General features: G+C 46.2%; 1 protein-coding gene across 10 annotated transcripts in view; it reads right to left on the reverse strand.

The window, feature by feature from the left end:
* Positions 1–321: 321 nt before the first annotated feature.
* The window catches only part of Cramp1 (cramped chromatin regulator 1), a 48,568-nt gene continuing 25,991 nt past the window's right edge, over positions 322–22,898 (reverse strand). For 3 of the 10 annotated variants that reach the window (XM_087570205.1, XM_087570210.1, XM_087570206.1), the window contains exons 7-21: positions 21,620–21,705; positions 21,289–21,412; positions 20,278–20,359; positions 18,579–19,754; positions 16,089–16,266; positions 14,270–14,451; positions 14,106–14,180; positions 12,493–12,574; positions 11,362–11,466; positions 10,934–11,112; positions 10,231–10,296; positions 9,573–9,807; positions 8,554–8,718; positions 7,197–7,342; positions 322–3,896 (exon numbers count right to left, since the gene is read on the reverse strand). In XM_087570205.1, the coding sequence (XP_087426331.1) occupies positions 3,732–3,896; positions 7,197–7,342; positions 8,554–8,718; positions 9,573–9,807; positions 10,231–10,296; positions 10,934–11,112; positions 11,362–11,466; positions 12,493–12,574; positions 14,106–14,180; positions 14,270–14,451; positions 16,089–16,266; positions 18,579–19,754; positions 20,278–20,359; positions 21,289–21,412; positions 21,620–21,705 (3,046 nt within the window). In that variant the 3' untranslated portion in view covers positions 322–3,731. 10 annotated transcript variants of the gene reach the window in all.

Here is a 22,898-nt window from a genome sequence, read left to right on the forward strand (position 1 = left end):
CCGAACTATCCGGGGCGGGAAGGCACTAGGAAGTTTCCGGGCGGGTGTTAGCAGAAGGCTTCTTCGGGATTACAGCACCTTCAGGAGAAAGCAAGGGTTCAGGGAAGTGCACAACATACCCATAACAGAAGCAGCGAATTCTGTAATGACGTCCACCTCTCCGCACTCAACGGTCACTCAGCCATCATTCTCTGAGGCCCACCTGTCTACGCACCCTCACACCCTGGGCACCTACGGGCCTTAAGGCTCATCTCACTACACTGTGCCAGATCTGAATACCCTAAGCACACTGGCTGTAAAAGCAGGCACAAAATACAGTCGTTAGATGAAGTATTAGTATGTATTTATGCACAATAAAAACATTTACAAGCCGAACTGGAAATTTTAGCCGAAGTTTAACAGTTTTTGTTTATTAAATAACCAAAACACCTTTTATTCCCAAAAAATTGGTAAAGAATAAATAATGTAATTTACAATATGGTACAAAAAATAACCAGAAGGACAGGCATTCTGCTTTATACATACATTGTATATTTATAGTCTATAAAACAAATTCACATCTCAAGCCGGAAACCTCAGATGATATGGCTTAACGATTATCAAAGCAAACAGCACTGAGTTCTGCCTGCCGGGGGCACCCGCAGCCAGTGATCTAACTAACCAGTAAGGGTCTGGCTGTGCAGTGCTTCCAAAACTGGACTGACCTCACAGGCTAGCCTCTGGGAAAGGTATACTGTGGGTTTCGTTCCTTTTTTAAGGTTTTTTTTTTTCTTTTTAAAATTAAGACAAAGTACAGTATTTCCTCATGAATGCATCTGGGAGATTTGTTTTAAAAGTACATAAAACAATTTCCTTCTAAACTTGTTTTGACCATTTTTAATAATGTGGTCTGGTTAAAAATGCTATTAAACTGAATGACACCTCCCCTAGCAGAGGCTATGACAAGGAATGAAAAAGAAGAGGGTAGGAAAAAGTTGACCATGATGAAATGTCCCAAGTTCCACTCCCTGACAAGTACTATGCCTGACAGGACATATGGACTTCGGCTCGCCTGAGTGTCTATCTTCTCTAGGACACAGTCCATGCCAAGCACCAGATACAAGTTCCCAATCTTTTGAAAAGATGAATCAACATGTCTAAGAAACATTAGTATTAGCAAAAAAAAAATCTTCTCAAAGACCAACCAAATATATGTCACACTAAGTTCCCATGAGGAAAGGAAGCCCGAGTGAACATGGATATCAAAACTGTCGGAAAGGACGAGAAGGAAGATGTAGATCCTAGGAGGCTTCCTTGCTGGTTTTGTTTGGTTTCTTTTTTTCAAAATTCCAACCTTTAGCAGTTTCCAGGTTTCATGTATAGATATTTGATTAGGCTGGGGGAAGTTACATCCACTGATTCTCTGCTACAAATGCCACCACCATCTGTCCTTTAATATGGCGACAATGAGCAAACAAATATGGCTGGCTGTTAAAGAAGCAGTGGAATCTTCTGGAATCCTGTCAGCTTCCTTAGAGTAAAGCACCAGTCCATTCGATGGATACCTTGCTTGCTACTGGGCGACAAGGGCTGAGGTCTCTGTTCCTCAAAGCAGTCTCAACTCCCTTTAGACGGCACAGACTATTATATGCCTCACAGCATTCACTGGCTGATGGGAACCAACTACCTAACATGCTCAGTTACCAGGATTCTACAAGCACCCATGCTTATTCATGTTGTGGGAGAGAATATCTGAAACAAAGGAGGGGCAGCTAGCAGCGGTCTAAGCTGAGCCTGGTCTCCTCACCAGTCTACAGTCCCAAGATCTAAATGCCTTCAGCTAAGTAAGGCATTGCTGAAAGCACACAACTGGGTGAAGAGACACACTGGCTACTTTACCATAGTCTTAACGGCACCATATGCTACTGCTCTCCTCATCCAACAGTTTGACCTTTAGCAGATGTAGGGGTCGACATGCCAGCATCTGGGGCAGATCCTTTCCAGTACAAGAGGCAGGAAGATCCTGGGAGGTGAAGGAATTTACTGTCAAGAGCCCCTGTACTCGTTTCTGGAGTACAGCCTGCATTGTAGAGTTTGTAGTAGCCAGTGAAACAACTGGATCAGGTGTCCCAAAAGGGACATTTCCATCCCTTTCTTCATTGCAGAAGGAGAGAAGTAAGGGTCTGGGCTGGTCTTAAGTACTACTGTTCGAGGAAGGAGACTAGAAGAGGTGGAAGGCAGGGGTTGGGGATTTAGCTCAGTGGTAGAGCGCTTGCCTAGCAAGCGCAAGGCCCTGGGTTCGGTCCCCAGCTCTGGAAAAAAAAAAAAAAAAAAAAGAAGAAAAAAAAAAGAGGTGGAAGGCAGAGGTGGCAGTTTTAGGAGTTATACAGGGCCTGGCAAGCTAGGTATGGTCATACATGACTTTTAGCCCAGCACTCAGGAGGCAGAGACAAATGGATCTCCAGCCCATCCTGGTCTACAAATCAAGTTATAGGATAGCCAGGGTTACACAGAGAAACCCTGTCTCAGGGAAAAAAAAAAAAGGGGGGGGGGGAGTCAGCCCTGGCTACTATGTGGAGAGTGAGCTAGTGCAGGGGTCACCTGTTCACCAAGAACTACAGTCATGGCTATCTGACGTCCTAGGTACAGCAGGAGTGACCATGTTGCAAGGACCTACTAAAGGGCAAGGAAGGGTTGTGGAACTCTTTTTGGCATCACTCTAGGCACAATGGCCCAATCATGACAATTGTGACCGCCGCTGGACTCCATAAAAGAGCTGCTAAAAATCAACAAGCTGTGAGCTCTTCCTACACCCTGACATCTAAACCCTGCTTGGGTCCCAGAACAGGAAGAGAAACAGCCCTCAGATACCAGCAATAACACATGAAAAATTTAAGCACGCATAAAATCTGAAGACATAGAGGTGCATTTGGGGGTGGGGGTAGGGGTCAGGCCAGTAGAGAGGAATGGTATCTTAGATCACTTAGAAAGAACTAGGACTAAGCACAGGTTGAGAGCAGAGCCACCTACATAGAGGACTCTTACTATTCCTTGTCCGTCTCCCAATTCTTTAACTGCAAGGAAACCATTCCCAACCAGCTTTACAACCTCCTCCTCCTTATGCCAGGAAGAACCAAACCTCTGGATGGTTTGAGTAGGAAGCACTAGGTGAGGGTTAGTAATCTTGGGAAGATAACATTAGCAACATGACTCTGGGACCCTTCTCTGCTTCATGGTCAAGGCATCCAGGAAGTGTCTTAGGTTCAAGATACAACCAGAAAAGAAGACTGGTCTATACTCATTGTCCCTTGCAACATCACTGCAGACAGAACAGCCAAGTGGAAAAAAGGATATCAGAAAGAAAGCAGCAGTGGCTGTGGCCTCCCTTCAAATAGGATAACAGCTCCAAAGACAAAATGAACATTAGGCATGTTTCTTGCAAGGAGGAGCCCCTCTGGAAGGCTCAACACACAGACATACAGTCAGGATGGCACACAGGCTACAAGACTACAAGGGCTGCAACACCCAAAGGACTTCTGAGGTCTACCCTTCTCAGGCCAGCTTGCCCTGGCCTCTGTGGATGGTACAACCTCTGCTTGCATGTGGACATTGTTATGCTGCTAGAGGTGCTCCTGTTCACTGTCTTCTCAGGATTCTGGACTTGACTTTCTCTCTGATGCAGACAGGTTTCATGTGGTCTGCTCCATAGACCTCCCTTGTGGATTCCAGGATGCCTGTGTCACGAAGCACAGTCACTGAGAGAGGTCACCAACAGGATTACCACCTCCTCCACCATCAAAAAGAACCTCCCGGCGGCCAGGCTCAGTGATGGACAATTCTTGGGCCAGGTCATTAAACCGAGATATGTAGTCAATGCTGTTCTCATTCATCATGCACACCAACTGGGAATCCACCACCTATAGGACAGAAGGGACAAGAAGACATTAGTCCCCACTAGAAGCTCTTGACTCCCAGAGCAGAATGTAAGTGGAAGGAAGGAGCCTATTGACCTATGAGGAATTTTGGAAACCTTTGTGGTCTAACCACATGGACTTTCTGCAAGTATATATTGTGCACACGATCCTACGAAAGCCTCTAAGAACATGAACACCTAGATGCTGAGACTATAGAAGCAGCCATTCCATGAGGAACACTCAAGGAGATTACAATCCACAGAAAGGCCAACAGTGACAAGAGAAGGCAGAAATCAAAGCAAGCAGAGAACAGTTAATGAGGGTCTCTAAAGCATCAGGGCCTCACACGTGTGGGTACAAGTCCATGAACACACAAGGAGAGAACATTCCATCAAAAGACACAGCAAATGCAAAGGCTCTGAGAAGGCACAATGTAGCTGCCCCAGAAACACTAGAAAAGCATAGGCTCAGCACAGTGAGCGATGTAGAGAGAGAACTACAGCAAGGGACACAGGAATCTGGAAGGGCGTTATCCTGTGGAGCTGCCATGGTTTACCATGTCTCTCCATCAGAGTGGAGGACTCATGAGGACAGGACTTTTGTTCTGTCCACATAGTGATTGTACTGACACTTGCATGAGACTTTCTTAGTGAGCTACATAACATGAATGAATATGGCAAGAACTTAATTTCAAAATTCATACTGGGGGGTTGGGGATTTAGCTCAGTGGTAGAGCGCTTGCCTAGCAAGTGAAAAGCCCTGGGTTCGGTCCCCAGCTCCGGGAAAAAAAAAATTCATACTGGAAACTTTAAACAAATCAAAATTTTCTTAAAAAATGAGGGCTAGCAAGATGGCACCGTGTGTTACAGTACTTGCTGTCAAGCCTGATGACCTGTGTTTGATCCTTGGATCTACCACCTTTGAAGTTGAAGCAGGCAGAAGTATTGTGAGTTCAAGACGAGCCATGTCCTATCTGTGTATTCATCTCCTTCTCCCTAGAGACTACACTCATCACTTTCACTCCCTGTCAGAATACTGTACTCATAAATGATTGCTGGAAGATGAGGGCCCTTTCCAAAGTTCCTCTTTGCAGAGTTCTTAGGAAGACATGTCAGATGTCTTTCTACAGGTGAATGTGTGTCTCCTTCACCTGTGAAGTATTTAGCACTGCCCACTGTTCTGAATGCCACATCCCCAGTGCTGACTGGGGAGTCAGGCTGGCTGGAGACTAAGCATTTCTGACCTCCAGGCTTCAGCAGTGCCCATCTCATAGGAACCAGGGACTCACAGCATCCATGATAACTGGGAAGAAAAGAACAGTCTTCTGTGTGAAACATTTAGCACTACAAGGAGCCCTATTGAGTGAGTAAAGAATCCATAGTGAATGGCCCTGAGAAATACCAAAGATTGTACAAGAGAGGGCTCCGGAGAGATGGCTCAGTGAGTAAAGTACTTTCCGTGTAGGCATGAGGACTTGAGTTTGCATCCCTAGTACCCGTAGAAAAGCAAAGACTAACATCTGTAATTCCAGCTATGGGGTCACAGACAGGAAGATCCCTGGAGTTCTTTGGCCATCAGCTTCCTGTCTAAAATGTAAATAAAGTAGCAGGCTAGTAGGATGGTCAGTGGGTGAAGGTGCTTACTATAAAATCAGACAACCCAAGTTCAATCCCTGGGTCCCACAGAGTAGAGAGAACCAGTTTTCATAAGTTGTCCTCAGATCTAACTCCTCACTACCACCACACCACACAAGGACAGAGTATATATAATTAGATGAAATTTTAAAAGTGAGATGAAGCACAATTAAGGAGAATTTGTAGAATTTTGGCCTCCACACACATGTGAACACACAGCCCAAACATATAAAGATGACGTGAGAAGATTCACAGTCTTGCTGCATCTACTTTTTAAACAATAGATTTATTTATTTAAGTGTCTGTCTGTGTGCATACACCTGTGGCAGTTGTCAACCATCACTCCACACCCATTCCTTTGAGGCAGGATTTCTTCCTGGTCCTGGGGCTTACTATTTTTTAGGCTGGGCTATTAGTCAAGAAGTGAGCCTCCTGCTCAAGCTTTCCTGCACCTACAACTGGTGACAGGCATAGGCCGGATGGGCAGGTTATCACATGGGTGCTGAGATCCAAATGCCTGTTGTCACACGATATCACAGTAGAGGTTCTTAAAATTACCTGGCCATCTCTTCAACCCCCCTCTATTCTAACATTGTTTTGAAATGGCCAAGCATTTCAACTCAGAACTCATTGAAGTATTCTACAATTCCACAGTCTCAAAATCCACATTAGAAAACTGAGAAACGAATGTATTTTTTTGTAAAAAAAAAAAATAAAAAATAAAAAAATTAAAAAAGATTGTAGTTTATATTGTTTGATTTTTGTTTTTCTAAGACAGGTTCTCATTCTATATCCTAGGTTGACCTTAAACCCACAGCTATTCTCCTACTCAGGTTTCCCAAGTCAACGCTGGGACTACAGGTTAATGCTACCATGCCTCAAGGAAATATTGTTTCCACCTGTACTTTTTCTCAAGTGTCTGGCTATAAAACTCCTGGAATAATTACCAAGGCCTTGATATCCAGGGAACCAACTTGGGAAATGCTATTTAAGGATCTTTCTCATATGCTTATGAATTTTGATCAAATCTCTCTCTCATGATGCCTACAGTTCTGTACTCAGCACCATAGCTGCGATCACTCCTCCCACCAATACTGGAACTGCAATTATAACTGGTCGGGCACATTCAGACAACGTGAGGACCTCTGGATGACTGTATGGATGGACAACCTAGTTCATGGAAAATTACACATAGAAAACAGAGAGAACTCTACTACAAAACCTGTTCCCAAGTTCCACGAGGTCATGGCCACAGTACATCACAGGGAAATGTACCCTAATAGCCTTCTGCAGCCAGGGCAGGAAAGGTGATAAAGTAACATCTTACAACTCAAAATGGCAGGATACGTTACAGATCAGGTAACTGAGTCAACCCGAGGTCACAGAGCAAGGGAAGGACACAAAGGCGTTCTGCTTGCCTTTGGTGACATGGCTCTCCACCTTGACCCAGGCTTCCCACATTGAGAACCCTACAAAGGACACCTGGTACTTAAGAGTTTGCTGTGGGCCATCAGTTGCCCACGTGCTGCCAGATCTCTGTGAGATGAAAGACCTGTGACATACCAGTCTCAATGAGCATTTCGTAAGACCCGCAGGACCTGGGAAGGACCCCACAGCCTCCAGAATGGGGTGGAGATTTAACAGTTCAGGACTATGGCACTGCACTTACTTCTGCAACATCAGCCAGAGACCTAGACACAAATGAGTCCCTTGAATTTCCATCCAACAAGCTAGGGCCAAGCAAAGATGTGCCACTGTTGGCCCCAACAGTAGTTGGTAGCATCTTTCTGCTCTTCTCTGGAGATATGAAGCTGGCTGTGGAAAGAACGTAAGTCAGGCATGAGTGTCCAAGTACCCCAGTCAGACCCCTCTAGGTCCCCACCTTCACACTTGTGTCAAGGGCTACCGATGGCATTACGCTGTGACAGGTTTTGTCATCTGTGTTAGGGTACACTCATCTTTATCATTCTCCAAGGGCCACAGGTGCTGTGCTCCTCCTCTATTGTATTCTCTATGGCAGACCCTCACTGACAGGCATTAAGTTTGATTCTGACTTCATAGACTGCAGGTGACACATTTCAGCTCATGTTTTCACTGTTTCTTATGACAGCAAAACTTGGGGTGTTGAGTCTGATTCACTGAACTCTTCCACCAGGCACAGTACTATAATCAAGAATGATCAACTTTGGAATTATCAGGGTAAAATCCTGGTCCTGACAACTGTAAAAGCGAAGCGTAGCCACCCATTCTCAATACCACCAAAGAACAAGTGAAAAAGCAGAGAAAAGAGATCAAGTCACTGTAGCACCATGGGGAAGAACAAAATAAACAGGTTCAATGACTCTATCCCCCAAACTCATGTTAAGGGTATCAACAGGTTTGGGTTTAACTATGGGACAGATGTATGTATGAATAATAATAAGCAGTCTTGGCCAACGTGTGGTCCTATCCATTGCTGACCCATCGCTGCTTCCATTGTACTTTATCCTACAAAGTGATTTAGTAAGGTGTAATAACAGAATGGAGTCTCTTCCTGGGGGAAGAAAGAACACCACAAGCCAGCTGCAACTCACTTCAGGGTATCTCACTGAATATATAAAGAAACTGGGAACATAAAGAAGGTCTGGTCTCTTTGTCTGTGCAAGAATTCTCTGTAGGGGCTGGGGATTTAGCTCAGTGGTAGAGCGCTTGCCTAGGAAGCGCAAGGCCCTGGGTTTGGTCCCCAGCTCCGAAAAAAAAAAAAAAAAAAGAACAAAAAAAAAGAGTTCTCTGTAAGAAGAGTTTGGGAAGGCTAAACAGACTGGAGAAGGCATTGAGAATCACATGACTGGCTTGAATGTTCTGTCTGTACTGGGCTGTGGGCTCTATAAGCATGCTGACATCCAGTGAACTATGAACTGAAAATCTGTGCATTCTCCTATATGTAAATGTTCAGTTAACTCAGAAATAATATTGAGAAGCAAGCAAACGTGCTGAGGTCTGGTCTGACTCCACCTTGGAATGAAGAGTCTTCCAGAAACACTCACCAAACAAGCTGCTGAGCGAAGAATCCGTAGAGTCACTGGGGTACCACTGGGGGTCATGAGTGGGAGAGGCAATCCAGTTGGGCTGGGGGCTGCTGGATGGGGAGGGAAGACTCTTGGAACTGTCACTGCCGTTCAGTTTTGCTGGAGAAAGAGGAACTCCTTCACCTGTCAACCAACAACCAAGGTCAGAGATGCTTCCGAAAACTAACAGGAAAGCAGCAGGGGGCAGAGGCTGAGTGTTAATGAACCCAGGAAACAAAGGAGGCACTAGGCCCACACCAAAGGATAGCAACTGTCTTCAAAAAAAAAGGATCACAGAGCCTTCAGGGCAACTTTATGCTCTAGGAATGCAGAACACAGCAGGCAGGGTCAGGCAGGCACTGTGCCCACAGTACTATGCCAATAACCCTCACGGTGTTTGCACCAGTCCTATGGGAAACAGGCTACTGATTCTATCCTGTGGGGTACACACAGTTCCCAGTCTACAACTGAGAAAAGCATGGTTCAAACCAGTCAGCAATCTATCAAGCTCAAGGGCTAAGAGGCTGTAAATTCATGTCTGCCTGAAGCATGTCTGAATCATGTCAGCAGACAAAATAGCTGTGCCACTGCTAGCAGGAACACTGTCACAGAATGACTGAGAGCAGGACATCGGTGACTCTGTGCAACTAATTCCTAAGCACTACCTGACACATGTAAGTCAGCTTCCAGATGCACAACTAGAAAGCTGATCCCCAAGCTTCAAAGAGCCTTCAAAACCATCCCATTCTTACCTCAAGGTCAGGAACAACTCAACCAGACCACTAGTGGCCCCAGTGACCAGTTACTGCTCCTGCCAGAGCCAGGCAGAGCACCTTGTAGTGGCAGACATTCAAAGCTAAAAACTGACAGTTACACTGGGACTTTACCAGCAAGGCTGGAAAATAATCAAGCAGATGAGGTCTGCTCTTTGGAGGTCTAGCTGCACCATCCTAGGGAGAACCTGGGTCTAGAAGGCCTCTAAGGCCAACTGTACTTACTGTACTGTCCAGAGCTGATGGCAATTTCAATGATGGAGTCGCTGATCTGTGTGGCAGGTTCTCCCTGGGAGAGAACATCCTCAGGTGGGCCAGGGAGGGAAATGTCCAGAAGTGCAGAAACATTGGGTGGGGAGAGACGGGTGCTGGAGCCCTCTGATGAGGGTACAGGTATGGACAGGCCATTGTGGAGATTAGCCTTAGACAGCTCAGGTAAGGTCAGAACAGATGATCCCTGCTAGGAAACAAATATTATTCAGACACAAGATACACACCAGCACTTGTAACAGTGAGTACAACACCCTGCTCTAGCTCAGCAGCTGCAGGAAATGCAGTGATCCGCCATTCTCCCAAGAGAGGAGCACACTCAGGAAATATTCACAAGAAAGTTAAGCCAAGGTAGGGTGACCTTATTCCCATTGTCAGCATCTAGTGCAGAATAACGCTCCAAAAGCCACCAGCTGATTACTTCCCGCTCCCGAGCCCAGAAAACCCAGTCTTTAACCCATGGGCTTTAGCAAAGGAAGCTGGAGCAGGGACAACATAGTCTGTTCATTCATGAAGCAATAGCAACACACAAGGGAGGGGGAAGACAACAATGCTGGAGAGCATGGTCCATGCACTCAGGAAGAGGGCGCTGAAGCCCCAGAATGTACTCTACCTGGAAGTCGTCTGTCATTGGCTCCTGTTCTGGTCTTGAAACACCGATAAATGGGTCATTCGTGCCCTGGAACAACAAGAAGACCTCTGAGTGGTCCACCCTGAGCTGGAAAAACAGCTACAGTAATTATCTGCTATGCATCAAACAAAAACTGTTCTCAGTTACCCCCTGTCCCTACAAACAGGTGCAGAGATGGATTGTGCTGTAGGCTGGAAATGGTGAGGAACAATCTCATATTGTTGGCCCTGCACTTATTAACAAGCTGACCACATAATCTCAGACCTCCATGGGGTCTACCCCACACAGCATCAACTCAACAGGCGAAAAAAATCAAAGCATTTGGAGATTCACGAAAAAGAGTAGTCAAGGCCTTATAAACTGTTTTCCACAGAGATATACCAAGCACTTAGTACCTGCTAAGTGGGGCCCACGGGCTGATGTCAACCTACAGGGTTGAAATTCAAAGCTACACCTTCATGAATGTTTTAGCAATGGATTCTTTAGCATCACACAGCAAACATGTCTCTTCACCCCTCCTACTCTGTGCTCCGGGGTAGGTGTTCAAACCTTGGTTTCTCTGTTCCGTGTTTCCTCTAACCATCAAGGCCTCCAAAGGTGCAACAGGCTTCAGTATGACCCAAGCCTATGACCTCACTCCAGAAGCTACTGGTTAACACCAAATAGCCCTTGTGAATGTTCTCACCCTTACAGCTGTAACAGGGTCTCTGTTCTGGTGTGGTCCAGTGTCACCCTGCCCCGAGATGGCAGTGGCTGCTTGTTCTGAAGACAGTGGAGAGACGCCAGATGAACCATCAGGATCTAAAACTGGCAAGGGACTTCCAGGGATGATGCCAGCGCTTTGAGCTGCTAAGTCGATGGCACCTAGCAACAGGAGTGACAGATCAAACCTCTTTCCATAACACTCCACTCCATGATGTATGCCCAGAGAGATTGGGACAGCTTCTCCCTCACACCTCTTTTCAGTGAAGAGCCAAGGAATTTGATATACTCTTAGCAAAGCAGTAAGATATTATGCCTTGGAGAAGAAGAGAATATTACAAAGATGTATGTCAAAAAAAGCAACTAAGGAACCTCACATAGTGGTTATCACTGTGCACATTTTACACTTACTGGGCAGGTGACTGGTGGCCTGAGATGGGAGGACCTTGGGCACTATCGGTCGAGACAGAGCTGCTTTGGTCAGAGAAGACTGGATGGGCCGGAACCAGCCTCTCCCTGTGAGTGGAAGACAAATGCAACCATATGAACCGGTTTGTCCATGCCCTACTGTGCACAATGAACTATGGAGGGTTTTCTTCGCAGACATAGCTAGAATCATAGCAAGCCACCCCACACTCCAGACACTGGCTGACTCGGGGAGTGAGAGATCTAATCACACAGGCTTCCACATGATGGCTCACAGCTACTGGGTAACTGCAGCTTTAGGGAGTCCAACATGCTTCTCAGGCCTGTGTAGGTCAGACAAGCATATGCTGTGCAGACAGACACACAGGTAAAACATCCATACACAAAATAAATACAACTAAAGAATAAAAGAAATAAATCACGAAGGGACAAGAGATGGCTCGGTGGTTAAGAGTACTTGCTGCTTTTGAAAGGGACCCAGGTTTGTTTCCTAGCACCATCTAGTGACTCACAAGCACCTCTAACTGCAGGAGGTCTGACATCTGTTCTGGTCCTCATGGGCTTTTGGTGCCATACAGGCACTTACACATGCACATAAAAATTGTATAAGGGCTGAAGACAGGCCAGCATCACAGCAGTGCTCTGCTGCCTACAGCCCAGAATCTTAAGTAAAAAAAGATTAATCAAGGTATATCAACAAATATGTGTACTCACTGAAGAACACTTTGAGACTTGCTTCAAAGCACCACGACACCCACTAACGTAAGTAAAAAATGTGAGTACTCCACCAACAGTTACTTCCTAAGTGTCGACCATGGCTCTACAGGCAGAAAGCCAAAAAAACCACTCCCCTGAACTGAGCTCACTGGTGCTGCCACCAAAGACAACAGAGTACAATTCTAAAGAAAGGGACACTCCAGCCAGTGGCAGAATCTTGCCCATAGTAGCAGCTAAATGCAGCATAGGGGGCAGAGTGTATAATCAGTATATGCTGAAAGAACGAACAGAGGCATGCTGGATACGTCACACACAGAGTCATGGAAACCCACAGTGAGGCACATTCAGGTAATACTCAGAAAGCTATCCCAGGGAGGGGGGTGGGGTGTCTGGCCTTACCAGCTATAGGAGAGTTAGACAGGATGGAGAAGGAGCACACATTGTGGGACTGGTTTTCAGAAGGTCTAGGGAGCAGTGTCCTCTGTGAGAAAAAAAAAATATCAGTAGTAAAGATGATAAGAAGACATCACTGTCAGCCAGGCAGTGGTGGCGCACAACTTTAACCCCAGCACTTGGGAGGCAGTCAGGTGAATCTCTGTGAGTTTGAACTGGTTCTAGGACAGCCAAGGAAGGATACAGACAGACAGACAGACAGACAGACAGACAGACAGACAGACAGACACACACACACACACACACACAGACACACAGACACAGACACACAGACACAGACACACAGACACAGACACACACACACACACTCTCTCTCTCTCTCTCTCACACACTCACACTATGGATATTTTAAATAATACAGACAGGCTGGGGTTGAGATGGTCCAGGGAGGAAGCTCTTGCTATGCATGCGTAAGACAGGAACTCAGATCCCCCAGGTCCCACACGCATTTCAGGTAGTCATGGAAACCCACCTTTAACTCCAGATTGCAGGAAGCAGAGATAGGAGAGATCCCTGAGCAAGTTAGATAACTAGACTAGCCGTCATGTGAGGTATGAGTTTGTGAGAAGCACTGCCTCAATTTCTAAGGTAGGGAGCATTAAGGAAGACATCTGGTATTAACCTCTGGGCTCCACATGTATAGACCTGCACATACACTGTGCCACCACACACACACTAACATAAAACAGAACACATTGGGTTTAGACCATGGGGTTGGTTTAATAATCAGACTCTGAATTCAGCAACACTAGAGCCTGTATCAAGTCAGATTTTCCCACTTCCAGGACAAAGGATAAGAGATAGCTATTTTCTTTTTAATTTTAAAATTATGTTTACTTATTTAGTGTGTAGACACCCCAGGACATAAATATAGAGGTTAAAGACCAACTTTTACAAGCTGGATTTTTTTCTTTTAGCACATGGGTCCTGCAGGTAGAACTGAAATTGTAAGACTTGGGTCAAGTACTTTTCTCTACTGAGCTACCTCACCAGACCTAGAGAAAAGGGTTTCTAAGGGACTGAATAAAGGAAATTGGTTTATTCGTGTCTTCCAAAAATTGCCCACATTCACAAATTCCTGTGGCTATGTTTTACAGCTCACTTCCCTTACCTCTGGTGATGCTGCTGTCTTCTTCCTTGAGTACCATGTATACCCCGTGTCTGCCAAGGTTTGCAGATCAGTGGGTTCTCCTACGACTGACTGCAGTTCTAAAAACCCTTACTTCTGCCAGCCCAAACTCTAGCCTCATTGTTTAAGCCTAAGCTTTAACAGATCTGGGAGACAGAACCCCAAGCTCGGACACTCTTGGGAACCAGAACCACACCCATGTCTGTAAAGAAGTTTCAGTGCTGTCAAAGTCTATATTTATACAGATACCTTTACAATTTCTGTTCTTAGTTTTATTTTTCCTATTAATAAGAAAGGACAGGAAGTTCCTCTATATCACCCTGAAATCAAAGACATGTAAGAAAACAGTATCTCTTGGCCCGTTCAGCAGCTAGAGTACAGGCCTGATAGACACAATGCAGCCACACAGACTCAAGCAATGTTCCCTTACCTGAACCACCAGCGGCTTTCGTAAGTGCCGTTTCCGTAGTTTCTTGGGCTTTGGTGAGAAAAAGTCTGACTGTATCTAAGAGAGAAGGAACATGAGCCCAGGAAACAGAAAGTCTATCTGAATAGCATACCATACCCACCCCACCTAGCACTCCCAGCACTCACACTGATGGAGTCCAAGTGCTGCCTAAAAGTTAGCTCCGCCTCCTTACTGGGAGAGAAGAGCTTTCCATGTCGACTATTTGGTGGCAAAGTCGTTGGGACAGCAAAGAGGCCACCATCTGAGTCACTGCTTCCGGTGCTGGAGGGGCCAGCCACCAAAAGAGGCCTTGGGGGATTTCTCAAACCTGGAACAGAAAGGAGAATTATGTGTTGATACTTACCTATATCCCCTCCAGGGCAAAGGCAACCCCACTAGGAAGTAAGCCAAGAAATAAATCTGACACCTTTCAACTGCACATACTTTATCTCTGACTCCTGGCCCCACTTTACAGGGACTGCAGGCCTCTTGAGTAAAAACACATCATCACTGTTCTATGTTCAGAGAGAAGGCAGGGCAACTAATCAAGATTTCTGAGCTATAAGGATGTTGGGGCATCCCCAGAAGACCAAAAGAAAGCAGACTCTCTTTGTAAACGCTGGTTAGCAGCACACTCAGGGACTCTATAACTAACTCAACTTTATGTGGCAGCAAGAAAGCTGTCACAAAAGTGCATCTGAATGAAAGCGTGGCTATGTGTCTCAAACGGCTATTTGTGCAACACAGGTAGTTACCAAAAGTGGGTTACACTGCACACATCCTATTGACCCTGGCTAAAATTCCTGATTGTAGAAAAGAGCCCTAAATAACAGGGCAGAAAATACTTATTTCACAATAACAGTGTTGAAATTCCATTGTGGTAGTGCTGCTGCCAAGCACCTTCAAGGTTCATAGCTTGGTATGGGCCTCTCAGAGTTCACAGGTGAGTGTCACTTCTCAAGACACAGTGCACATGTCTGAAAGCACAGGCCCCTGGGCGCCTGTAATCCTCCACCAGACAAAAAATGTTAGGACATTAAAACATTCACTAGAAGGTACATGAAATGGTACTGAGCTGCTGCCTGGCCCACTTCAGGCAACATGTCTTTATCTGCAAGGATTTATGGCTGAGGTGCTGTTGCCTGAGGCAGCCTCCTAAAGACATAAGAAACAGGAAGCAAAAACAGAAAACGAGCAACTGCTGAGATGAGTCCCCAAAACCACAGCCATCACACAGGGCTCTGGAAGCATTACCAGGCAAATAGTCTTTAGTGGAAAAGCTTCTCACAAAATATTAAGTCAGAGATTGTGAAGTCATTAATGTTCTTGAATGAAAAACAGTATTATTAAAAATTTTTTTTGCCAAAAGAATTAAGTGTTATCTTTGGGCCTCCCTTACAGAAGTGAAATAAAACAGGCTCTGTAGACTCAAAGCAAGTAAAAGTGATGCTGGGAAAGGACCGTGCTTCTCCTGGGACTTCTGGGTCAGTAGAGAATTACATTTTCCTAGGGGCTGGGATGACAGCTCAGCAGCAAAGCGACTGCCTGACATGCGCGATGGCCTGCTTTCCACCCTTAGTACCACAAAACTATTTCTCAGATGAGACCTAAGGATACGCTAAAAAGCAAGTCATTTCATTCTTTCCAAAACTGCACTAAACTGCCAGCACACACCCTAATTGAAGACTGTTTTATTCTAACGCCTTGGATGTAAAGAAAATGAAGTCACTACAGATTAAAGGACTAATCCTCACTCAGTATTTTATGAAGGGTTCTGACACAAAACTTCCAATGAGACCAGACTACCCTCTGCTTATCACATAACAATCCCCTGTGTCTGTCATCCCCAATGGAGGTGATATTTGCCCTCTACTATGCCTACTAGACCACGGGTGGTAGACAGCAGGACCATGTGTTCAGTTCTGACACAGTACCAAAGACATCAGGATACTCTTAAAAGTATACCTGGGGAGCAAGGTGCAGAACCAGATGGGAAGCTCTTGTTGCTTCGGAGGGTAGATGGGTTTCGAGAACAGCGGGGACTCCGAGAGCTGATGGTCACTACCTTGCCTGGTGGGGTTGTGGACTGTTCCTCCTGGGTGGGCCTGACTGAAGCTGTTGATGCTGTGTTAGCTTCAAAAGCCTAGAAAGATACCAGCCAAAAATTACAAAGGTTCAGCTCAAGAAAATGGTTATGACACAGGTATCCTAAGGACATCCATTTCCATGGTGGCAAAACTTTAGAATGCCCTAAAGTCACTTGTAAATTTAGGGACACACATACATACCACCCTGATACACATTACATCCCACACATCCACACCACTGCTAGGAACTGAACTCTGGTCTTCTGGAAAGCAGCAAGCATCCTTAACTGCTGGGCTATCTCTCTAGTTGTGGGTGGTGAGGTCTTAATTGAAATAGAGTTTCTTTTTTTCACCCTGTAGCCTTAGTTGGTATATGTCTAATAAACAGCCCAGGCTGGCCTCAAACCTCTAGTGATTTGCCCACCTTAGCCTTCCAAGTGTTAGGATCATAAACACGAGCTACACCTCACTAATTCTAATTCTCCAGTGAAGTCAAATCACTAAGTGATGTGTGGAATGCACACTTCTAATCCAGTACTCTGAGGCAGAGGCATACAGATTCATATGAGATTGAGCCAACCTGATCTACAGAATGAGAAGCCATACAGTCTGGGGTATGTGGTGAAGCATCTTAAAAAAGAACAATGAGAAACTTTAAGAAATACAAGTAAAAGGAGAGGGGCAGTTATGAATCCTCAGGGAGTGAAAGATTCACTGAAGCAACTCATCTCTTTCCTCAGGAGATCTTAGCCTCCACTGGCTGGATGTGGTAGGGAAAAGAGACGAGATGTATGGCAGAAAAACGGGACAGGGACCCACAGTCTGGTGTTATCTACTCTAAGCAGAGTTATGGCATAGGGAAGAAGGACAAAGGCTTATCTTTTTAAAAAGCCATGGAAAAAAGCTAGCCAGAGACAATCATGCTAACTTCTACTACTGTGAATAGAGAGGAAATGGTCATGCCTGAAACTGGTCACAGTTGAAGAGCCTTTTGTCTAGCTCCCAACCTCATGGGTGTCCAAAGTCCTTTAAGGGATGGCTTCAGGGGCCAATGAGATGGCTCAGCAGCTAAAAGCTCTTCATGAACAAGCCTGAGGTTTTAGGTTTGATTCACTGAAACCATGCAAATGGCTGGATATGGGGAACACATTCATAATCCCAGAACTCCTGCAATAAGATAAGAGAACAGACCAGAAGGTCCCAGGTGACAAGCCTGGAGAAGAAGTGAAGTGTAGGGGAAAACAAAACAAAACAAAACAAAGCAACAACAAATGCCTCAAAAAAGAGGGAGGAGAGACTGACTCCCGAATAATCATCCTCTGACTTCCATATGTGCTATGGCATTTGAGTACCCACATTTTAACACACAAATTGACAGCAAAAAAATAAAATAGAAAATAGATAGCTTCAAGTCCGTGAGCCTCACAAAGGCATTCCACCTCTTTGTTGTTGTTCCTATTCTGGGGCCCTCAACAACTTCAGGAAGACCTGACCAGATGCTCAATTCTGAACTCTTCCCAGAAGCACCCACACCCTGTCTTACTATACCCAGGTCCTCACTCACTATTGCCTCATCTGCCCTGCCCAAGCACACACTGCAGTCTAATCCTGCCAATCTGTCCCTGTTCCCTGCATCTTTCTACTGGCAATCTAGGTTCTGGGAACAGTAGTATTCTACCTCGGCCTGAGCATTTCAAATGACTCTGGCCAGTGAGTCTCAGTGCTCTTGGGGTACTTGAAAAAGTAGGGAAACAAAGAACAGATGACCTATCTCTGACCCAAACAAAGTCTTCAATTTCAGCAGCCCCCATTAAGTCACAAAAGGAACCTGGTTATCTTCTGGAATCCACCCACACCCCCATAACCCCTGCCTTTTTTTTTTTTTTTAAAGTCCAGACTGGTTTCAGATTAAATGTTCCTTTCTGGGCCTCCAGAATAGTGAAGCGGAGAGATGATGGGATGAACCTCCCGAGAGCGCCTGGCACTGAGGCCGCTGGCCAGGAGCCTACCTTGGGTGCCTCAGCAGTGCTTCTGGCTCATCATCTTCCACAAAACCATTGCAAACTGCTGCACTTACCTCTCAGTTGAAGCCAAGGTGAGCGCCTCTCACCTCCCCACTGACTCAAAGGTTTGCCCTGGCCTCCTCTGCGCACCAGACCATACCAAATCTCTCCACAAAAGGCCAAATTTGAAGTCTTTTAAACTTGCTGTCTGTCTCATCATAGCTTGCTAATTCCAATAACCTACTCAGGTTAGTTACCTCCACAGTGCTGAGGCCGAGGCCTCTTTCACCATCAGCATGGGGTAAAGGACCCACAGCCCTGGTAAATGTTTCCTTTGGGGTCCTGAGCTGGTCTAAACCACTCACCATCTTGGGGTGGACCTCAGTAGAGATGAGCCTCAGAAGGCAGTTCAGGAGGCGCTGCTGGTGGAGGGCTGAGGGAGTGGAGCGGGATAGGGCAGTCTGTCCCTGTGCTGTGGGTGCCTGGCTCTCCGGGCCCAGCACAGCTAGCCAATCATACTCCAGCTGCAGTTTGGTCGGCTTGCCCATCATGAGGTAGACTTCAGCCAGTGTGAGGCTCTCAGAGGTCTGCAAGCTCCAGCCTTCTTCACGTAGCTGCTGGGCCAGCTGGCTGGCAGGGACTTCCTTGGAAGGCCTGGTAGCAGGCTGTCCCTGAGACAACAGAGGTTCTGAGGGGCTGCTTTTCTCCTGGGACTCTTCAGGACATGCACTCACTAGCTCTTTAGTACAAGTATCTGACTGAAGCCTGGTGTCAGGTTGAGTATCGCTGCCAGGTTGAGGGTCCGGACCAGGGGGAGCATTGTCAGCAACCTCACTGCTGATGGGTAGGAGGGCCTCTGGGGAAGCTACCCTGCCAAGAGGAGGGTGCTCTCTCCCAGACTGTGTGTCTGCACAGCGGCACTGCTCTGGGATGATGAGATCATGGCAAGACTTCAGGTATCGGGGAAAGGGGTCAAGGAGTGAGAGTTCATCTTCCAAGTCTGGGGGCTGGCCGCAGGAACACGGCAGGGCCCCAGATTCTTGAGTAGGGCTGTCCCTACCCACTGTAAGGGCTGTCCCAGGGGTCTTCTCAAGCTGTGATCCAGAATCCTGGGGCCCATGAGAGGGCCTGTCAGGGACATCCGGGCTGCTCAGACTTGGAGCTGCTCCCTCTCCAGGAGCACTCTCAGGGGAACTTTCCCCTGAACTCTGTGAAGCATCTGCAGTGGGAAGGGGTCGTCCCCCACCCTTGCCTTCAGCACTGCTCCTCTGGCACTTCAGCTGGCCCCGGGCTATTCCCTGTCCACTCTGGATGCCCAGGATCTGAGCTGGAGGCAGTGAGTGTGTGTCCTTGGTGCCCTGTTTGCACCGGCCACCCTCTTGCCAGTGTACAGTGCAGAAGGCCTTGGAGTGTACCACACGGGCTACACCCGGTAGTGGTGTCAGTGTGCAGTTCTCGCCTGGGAACAGGTGCAATGCCACCTTCTCCTGGGTCTGCACTGTGCTTGAGCCCTGCAGCTGCCTCTCCTCAAGTGTCTTCCGCTGGGCACACTGTCAAGGAGCAACTCCAAACAACTACACTGTGACCAAAGTGCTCCTCAGTCAGGAGCTATGGACTTCAGACTAAGGTCTTCTTAACTAGGAGCCACACCAATCCCTTGATATTCCTGGAGCTCACCTAGGGACTTTCCTCAAGCTACTACGAAACTGCTGGCTCAGGCATTCAGTGTGTTCAGGAAACTCACACCTGATGACAGAAACTATTCTTGGAAACAAGCAGGGCCAATAAACAACCAGGGACACAAAGAAGGCTTAAGTATGTATATATCACCCCACATCCCACATCTACTGATACTTAGGCCACAACCTGGGACCAGATGGGTGGAGAAGTGAGTGGGCCTGAGTACAATTGGTACAAGTAGTTCAAAGTCAGGACTCTCTACCTAAGCACAGGAGGGCTGGACTCCCAAGGAGCCCCACAGCAAATGAGAAGAAAACAAGACCTCATTCTCAAGCAGGAACAGCTGCCAGGTTTGGAGGGTCTGCTTCATTTGAAAAAAGATACAATTCGTACTTCATGGAGTGCCCACTTCTGCTTCAGGAACTCAATGAGGCTAGAGACTTTTCGATGCAGCTCCACAATCATCCTAGGAAATCAGAAAAGATTATAGAAGGCCACCGTTGGAAGCGCTCTAATGTTCCAATGACTGCCTGTACCAAAACCACAAGACAGAGCAGTAGATACTGGAAGGGGGATCTAGAGTATCTCAGCTCCTATTCCTAAATCTGCGTCCCGTCTGTTGAAATCACTGTAGGTTCACACAAAGCTATAAATAATAGCGAGGTCTAGGAGCCCTTTTCCGTGCAAGTGCTCGCCCAGGATGTGAGCACTCAAAGCATCATCACCTCCTCTGTCAGTGCTGTCTTCAAAGACAGAGGGATGCAGCTACCCCAAACTAGTTCTAAAATAAAATGCACATGTAGAGGAGATGAAGCATGCTATATGACACATGCTGTAGTACAGATCAATCTCAGTAGGCCAATAAGAGATGCCGAATGGAGCAGACTCTCGTGGTCTTTTAAGATGAGGAGTCCTGAAGAGGCTAAATAGAAAGCACTCCAGACAGCAGCTGGGAGCGAGATGAGCACTAGAGAAAGTGGTGGCCAACAGCACATGGGACGACGACAATACACTGAAGTTGGGTGAGATAGAGAGTATACAACATTCTAAGACATTTAACTGCAAACATGCAAACATACAGCTCTTTCAATATGGTATGAACTCTACTGCAGCTTAACAAACTGTAAATGGGAAATGGACTAAAGGTAAGGCAGTGCTTTGTAAATTAACCAAAAATCTCCAGGGAACCAGTAAGAAACATAGGAGCTCTACAGCAACGATAAAGGTTCTGCAGGCAGTAACAATGATATTTTTTTAACTTGCCTGGTAGAATTACAATTCAGGATCTGAAGACTACCTTCCAACTCAAAGTATTCTCATGACAATGTCAACTCCATACCTTGTCCTCATGTGAGGACAAAAATCTGTTTCTCTAGAATTCCCTGAGAAAGTCACCTGAGACGTGGGTTCTGGGCCAGGCTCTGTACTCGTGCCCAGGCATGGTTGTTCCGTGGTTGTAATTCTACAGGAACTTTCAGGGGGAGGCGCACTGGTTTCTGGTCCTCTTCATCACTCAGACCTGAGAAAAGGAGACCATAAATGCCCGGTGCAGACCAACCTCAAGGTACAAAACAAAACACTTTGCCAGAAAAACACAGGCAAATGAGAAACAGCCTTGTGCCTGGAAAAAAGGAGAACAGAGGAATCCTAGCAAGGGTCAAACTCAATATGGTGAACTTTGTACTTGCAAAGGCAGAACCAGGCTATCCCTTTCCCGGATACCTACCGTCTGGATCGCAGAGCTTCTTTAGGGCCCGGCACATGGGTGCCTTGATCCGGAGATTTCTCCCTTTATAACGTACTGTGGTAGCTCTGGGGAAAGAAATTGCAAGCAATTCTGAGGACTTCTTGTGAGTGGAAGAGATGAAGGGTTATCAGGTCTGGTGTGGCAAGCACAGAGGCCTGGTGAGTACCGATCCCGTACTACCTACATGGTAGTACAGGTCACCCCAGATGGTAAGCATAGGTAGGAGTTTTAGATGCCTGCTATGTTCCTACCCAAGGGACATGGGCTGTTTATGGGAAGTGAACTGTGTCCAAAGCATGACGACTGACTGTCATATACAACTAAGCTCACTGTTGAAGAGCTGTTCTGTTCAGTCATCTCCAAGCATTCCTTATCATTAGAGCCTTATAACAGAAGCTCCAGAGCCTCCGCTATCTGTCTTCCACATGACCTGCCTACCTACCTTTACAGGACTTTTTCATGAACTCTTTATGAGCAACCTGCCACAGCTGTGTAACTTCATCCCCCTATAATCTACACAGGAGGACAAGGGTACATGCAGTTACAATGAAGTGTCACAGGCTCAAGACCTTAGGCCAGCTCAGGTCTGTTTGCTGAAGCTGCCATAGATTAGCAATTACACACATTACAGAAACACTGTTTGGCTACCCAAACAAAGATGAACACTCTCGAAGCACTCAGAAAAGGCAGTTGTTTTGTAGACAGTGATTGAACAGGTATGAACATGACAGCTGAGGCCAAGGCTCATCAGTCTGACTTATAACTTCCCACTGCTTTGATTCTGGAAAGAATAAACAATGTATTTTGGTTCTAGGTTGAAGAAAAAGGCTCTGCCCAGCCACCCGAGGGGTGGGGAGTATGTGTGTGTGGGGTGCGTCTAAATTTTACATGTTCAAGCTGTCCTCCTGTGTGGATTACAGGGAGATGGGATTACAAAGACACTTGCTTGCCTTTGCCTCCTGCTGGAATGAAAGGCATGGGCCATTATGGCTGGCTTGAAACCATTTTTTTTTTTGACTGATCTATGATAAACTCTGAGCATGTCAATTATGAGAGCAGCTTTTAGTCTTACTATTTAATTTCTAATAAGTATAGAGGAAAGCTGACCAAAAATGATAGCATACACACGAGGAGATTCTAAAGATGTAGAACAAATGACATACTCATACTACCTGGAATTCCTATTTGTAGCTAAATGCTTATTCTTGTAAATTTCCTAAGTGGGGGAAAGTTTTAAATGTTATTCTTTTTTTTTTTT

The sequence above is a fragment of the Rattus norvegicus genome, chromosome 10, assembly GCF_021556685.1.
Source record: "Rattus norvegicus strain SHRSP/BbbUtx chromosome 10, alternate assembly SHRSP_T2T, whole genome shotgun sequence".
Taxonomy (NCBI): domain Eukaryota; kingdom Metazoa; phylum Chordata; class Mammalia; order Rodentia; family Muridae; genus Rattus; species Rattus norvegicus.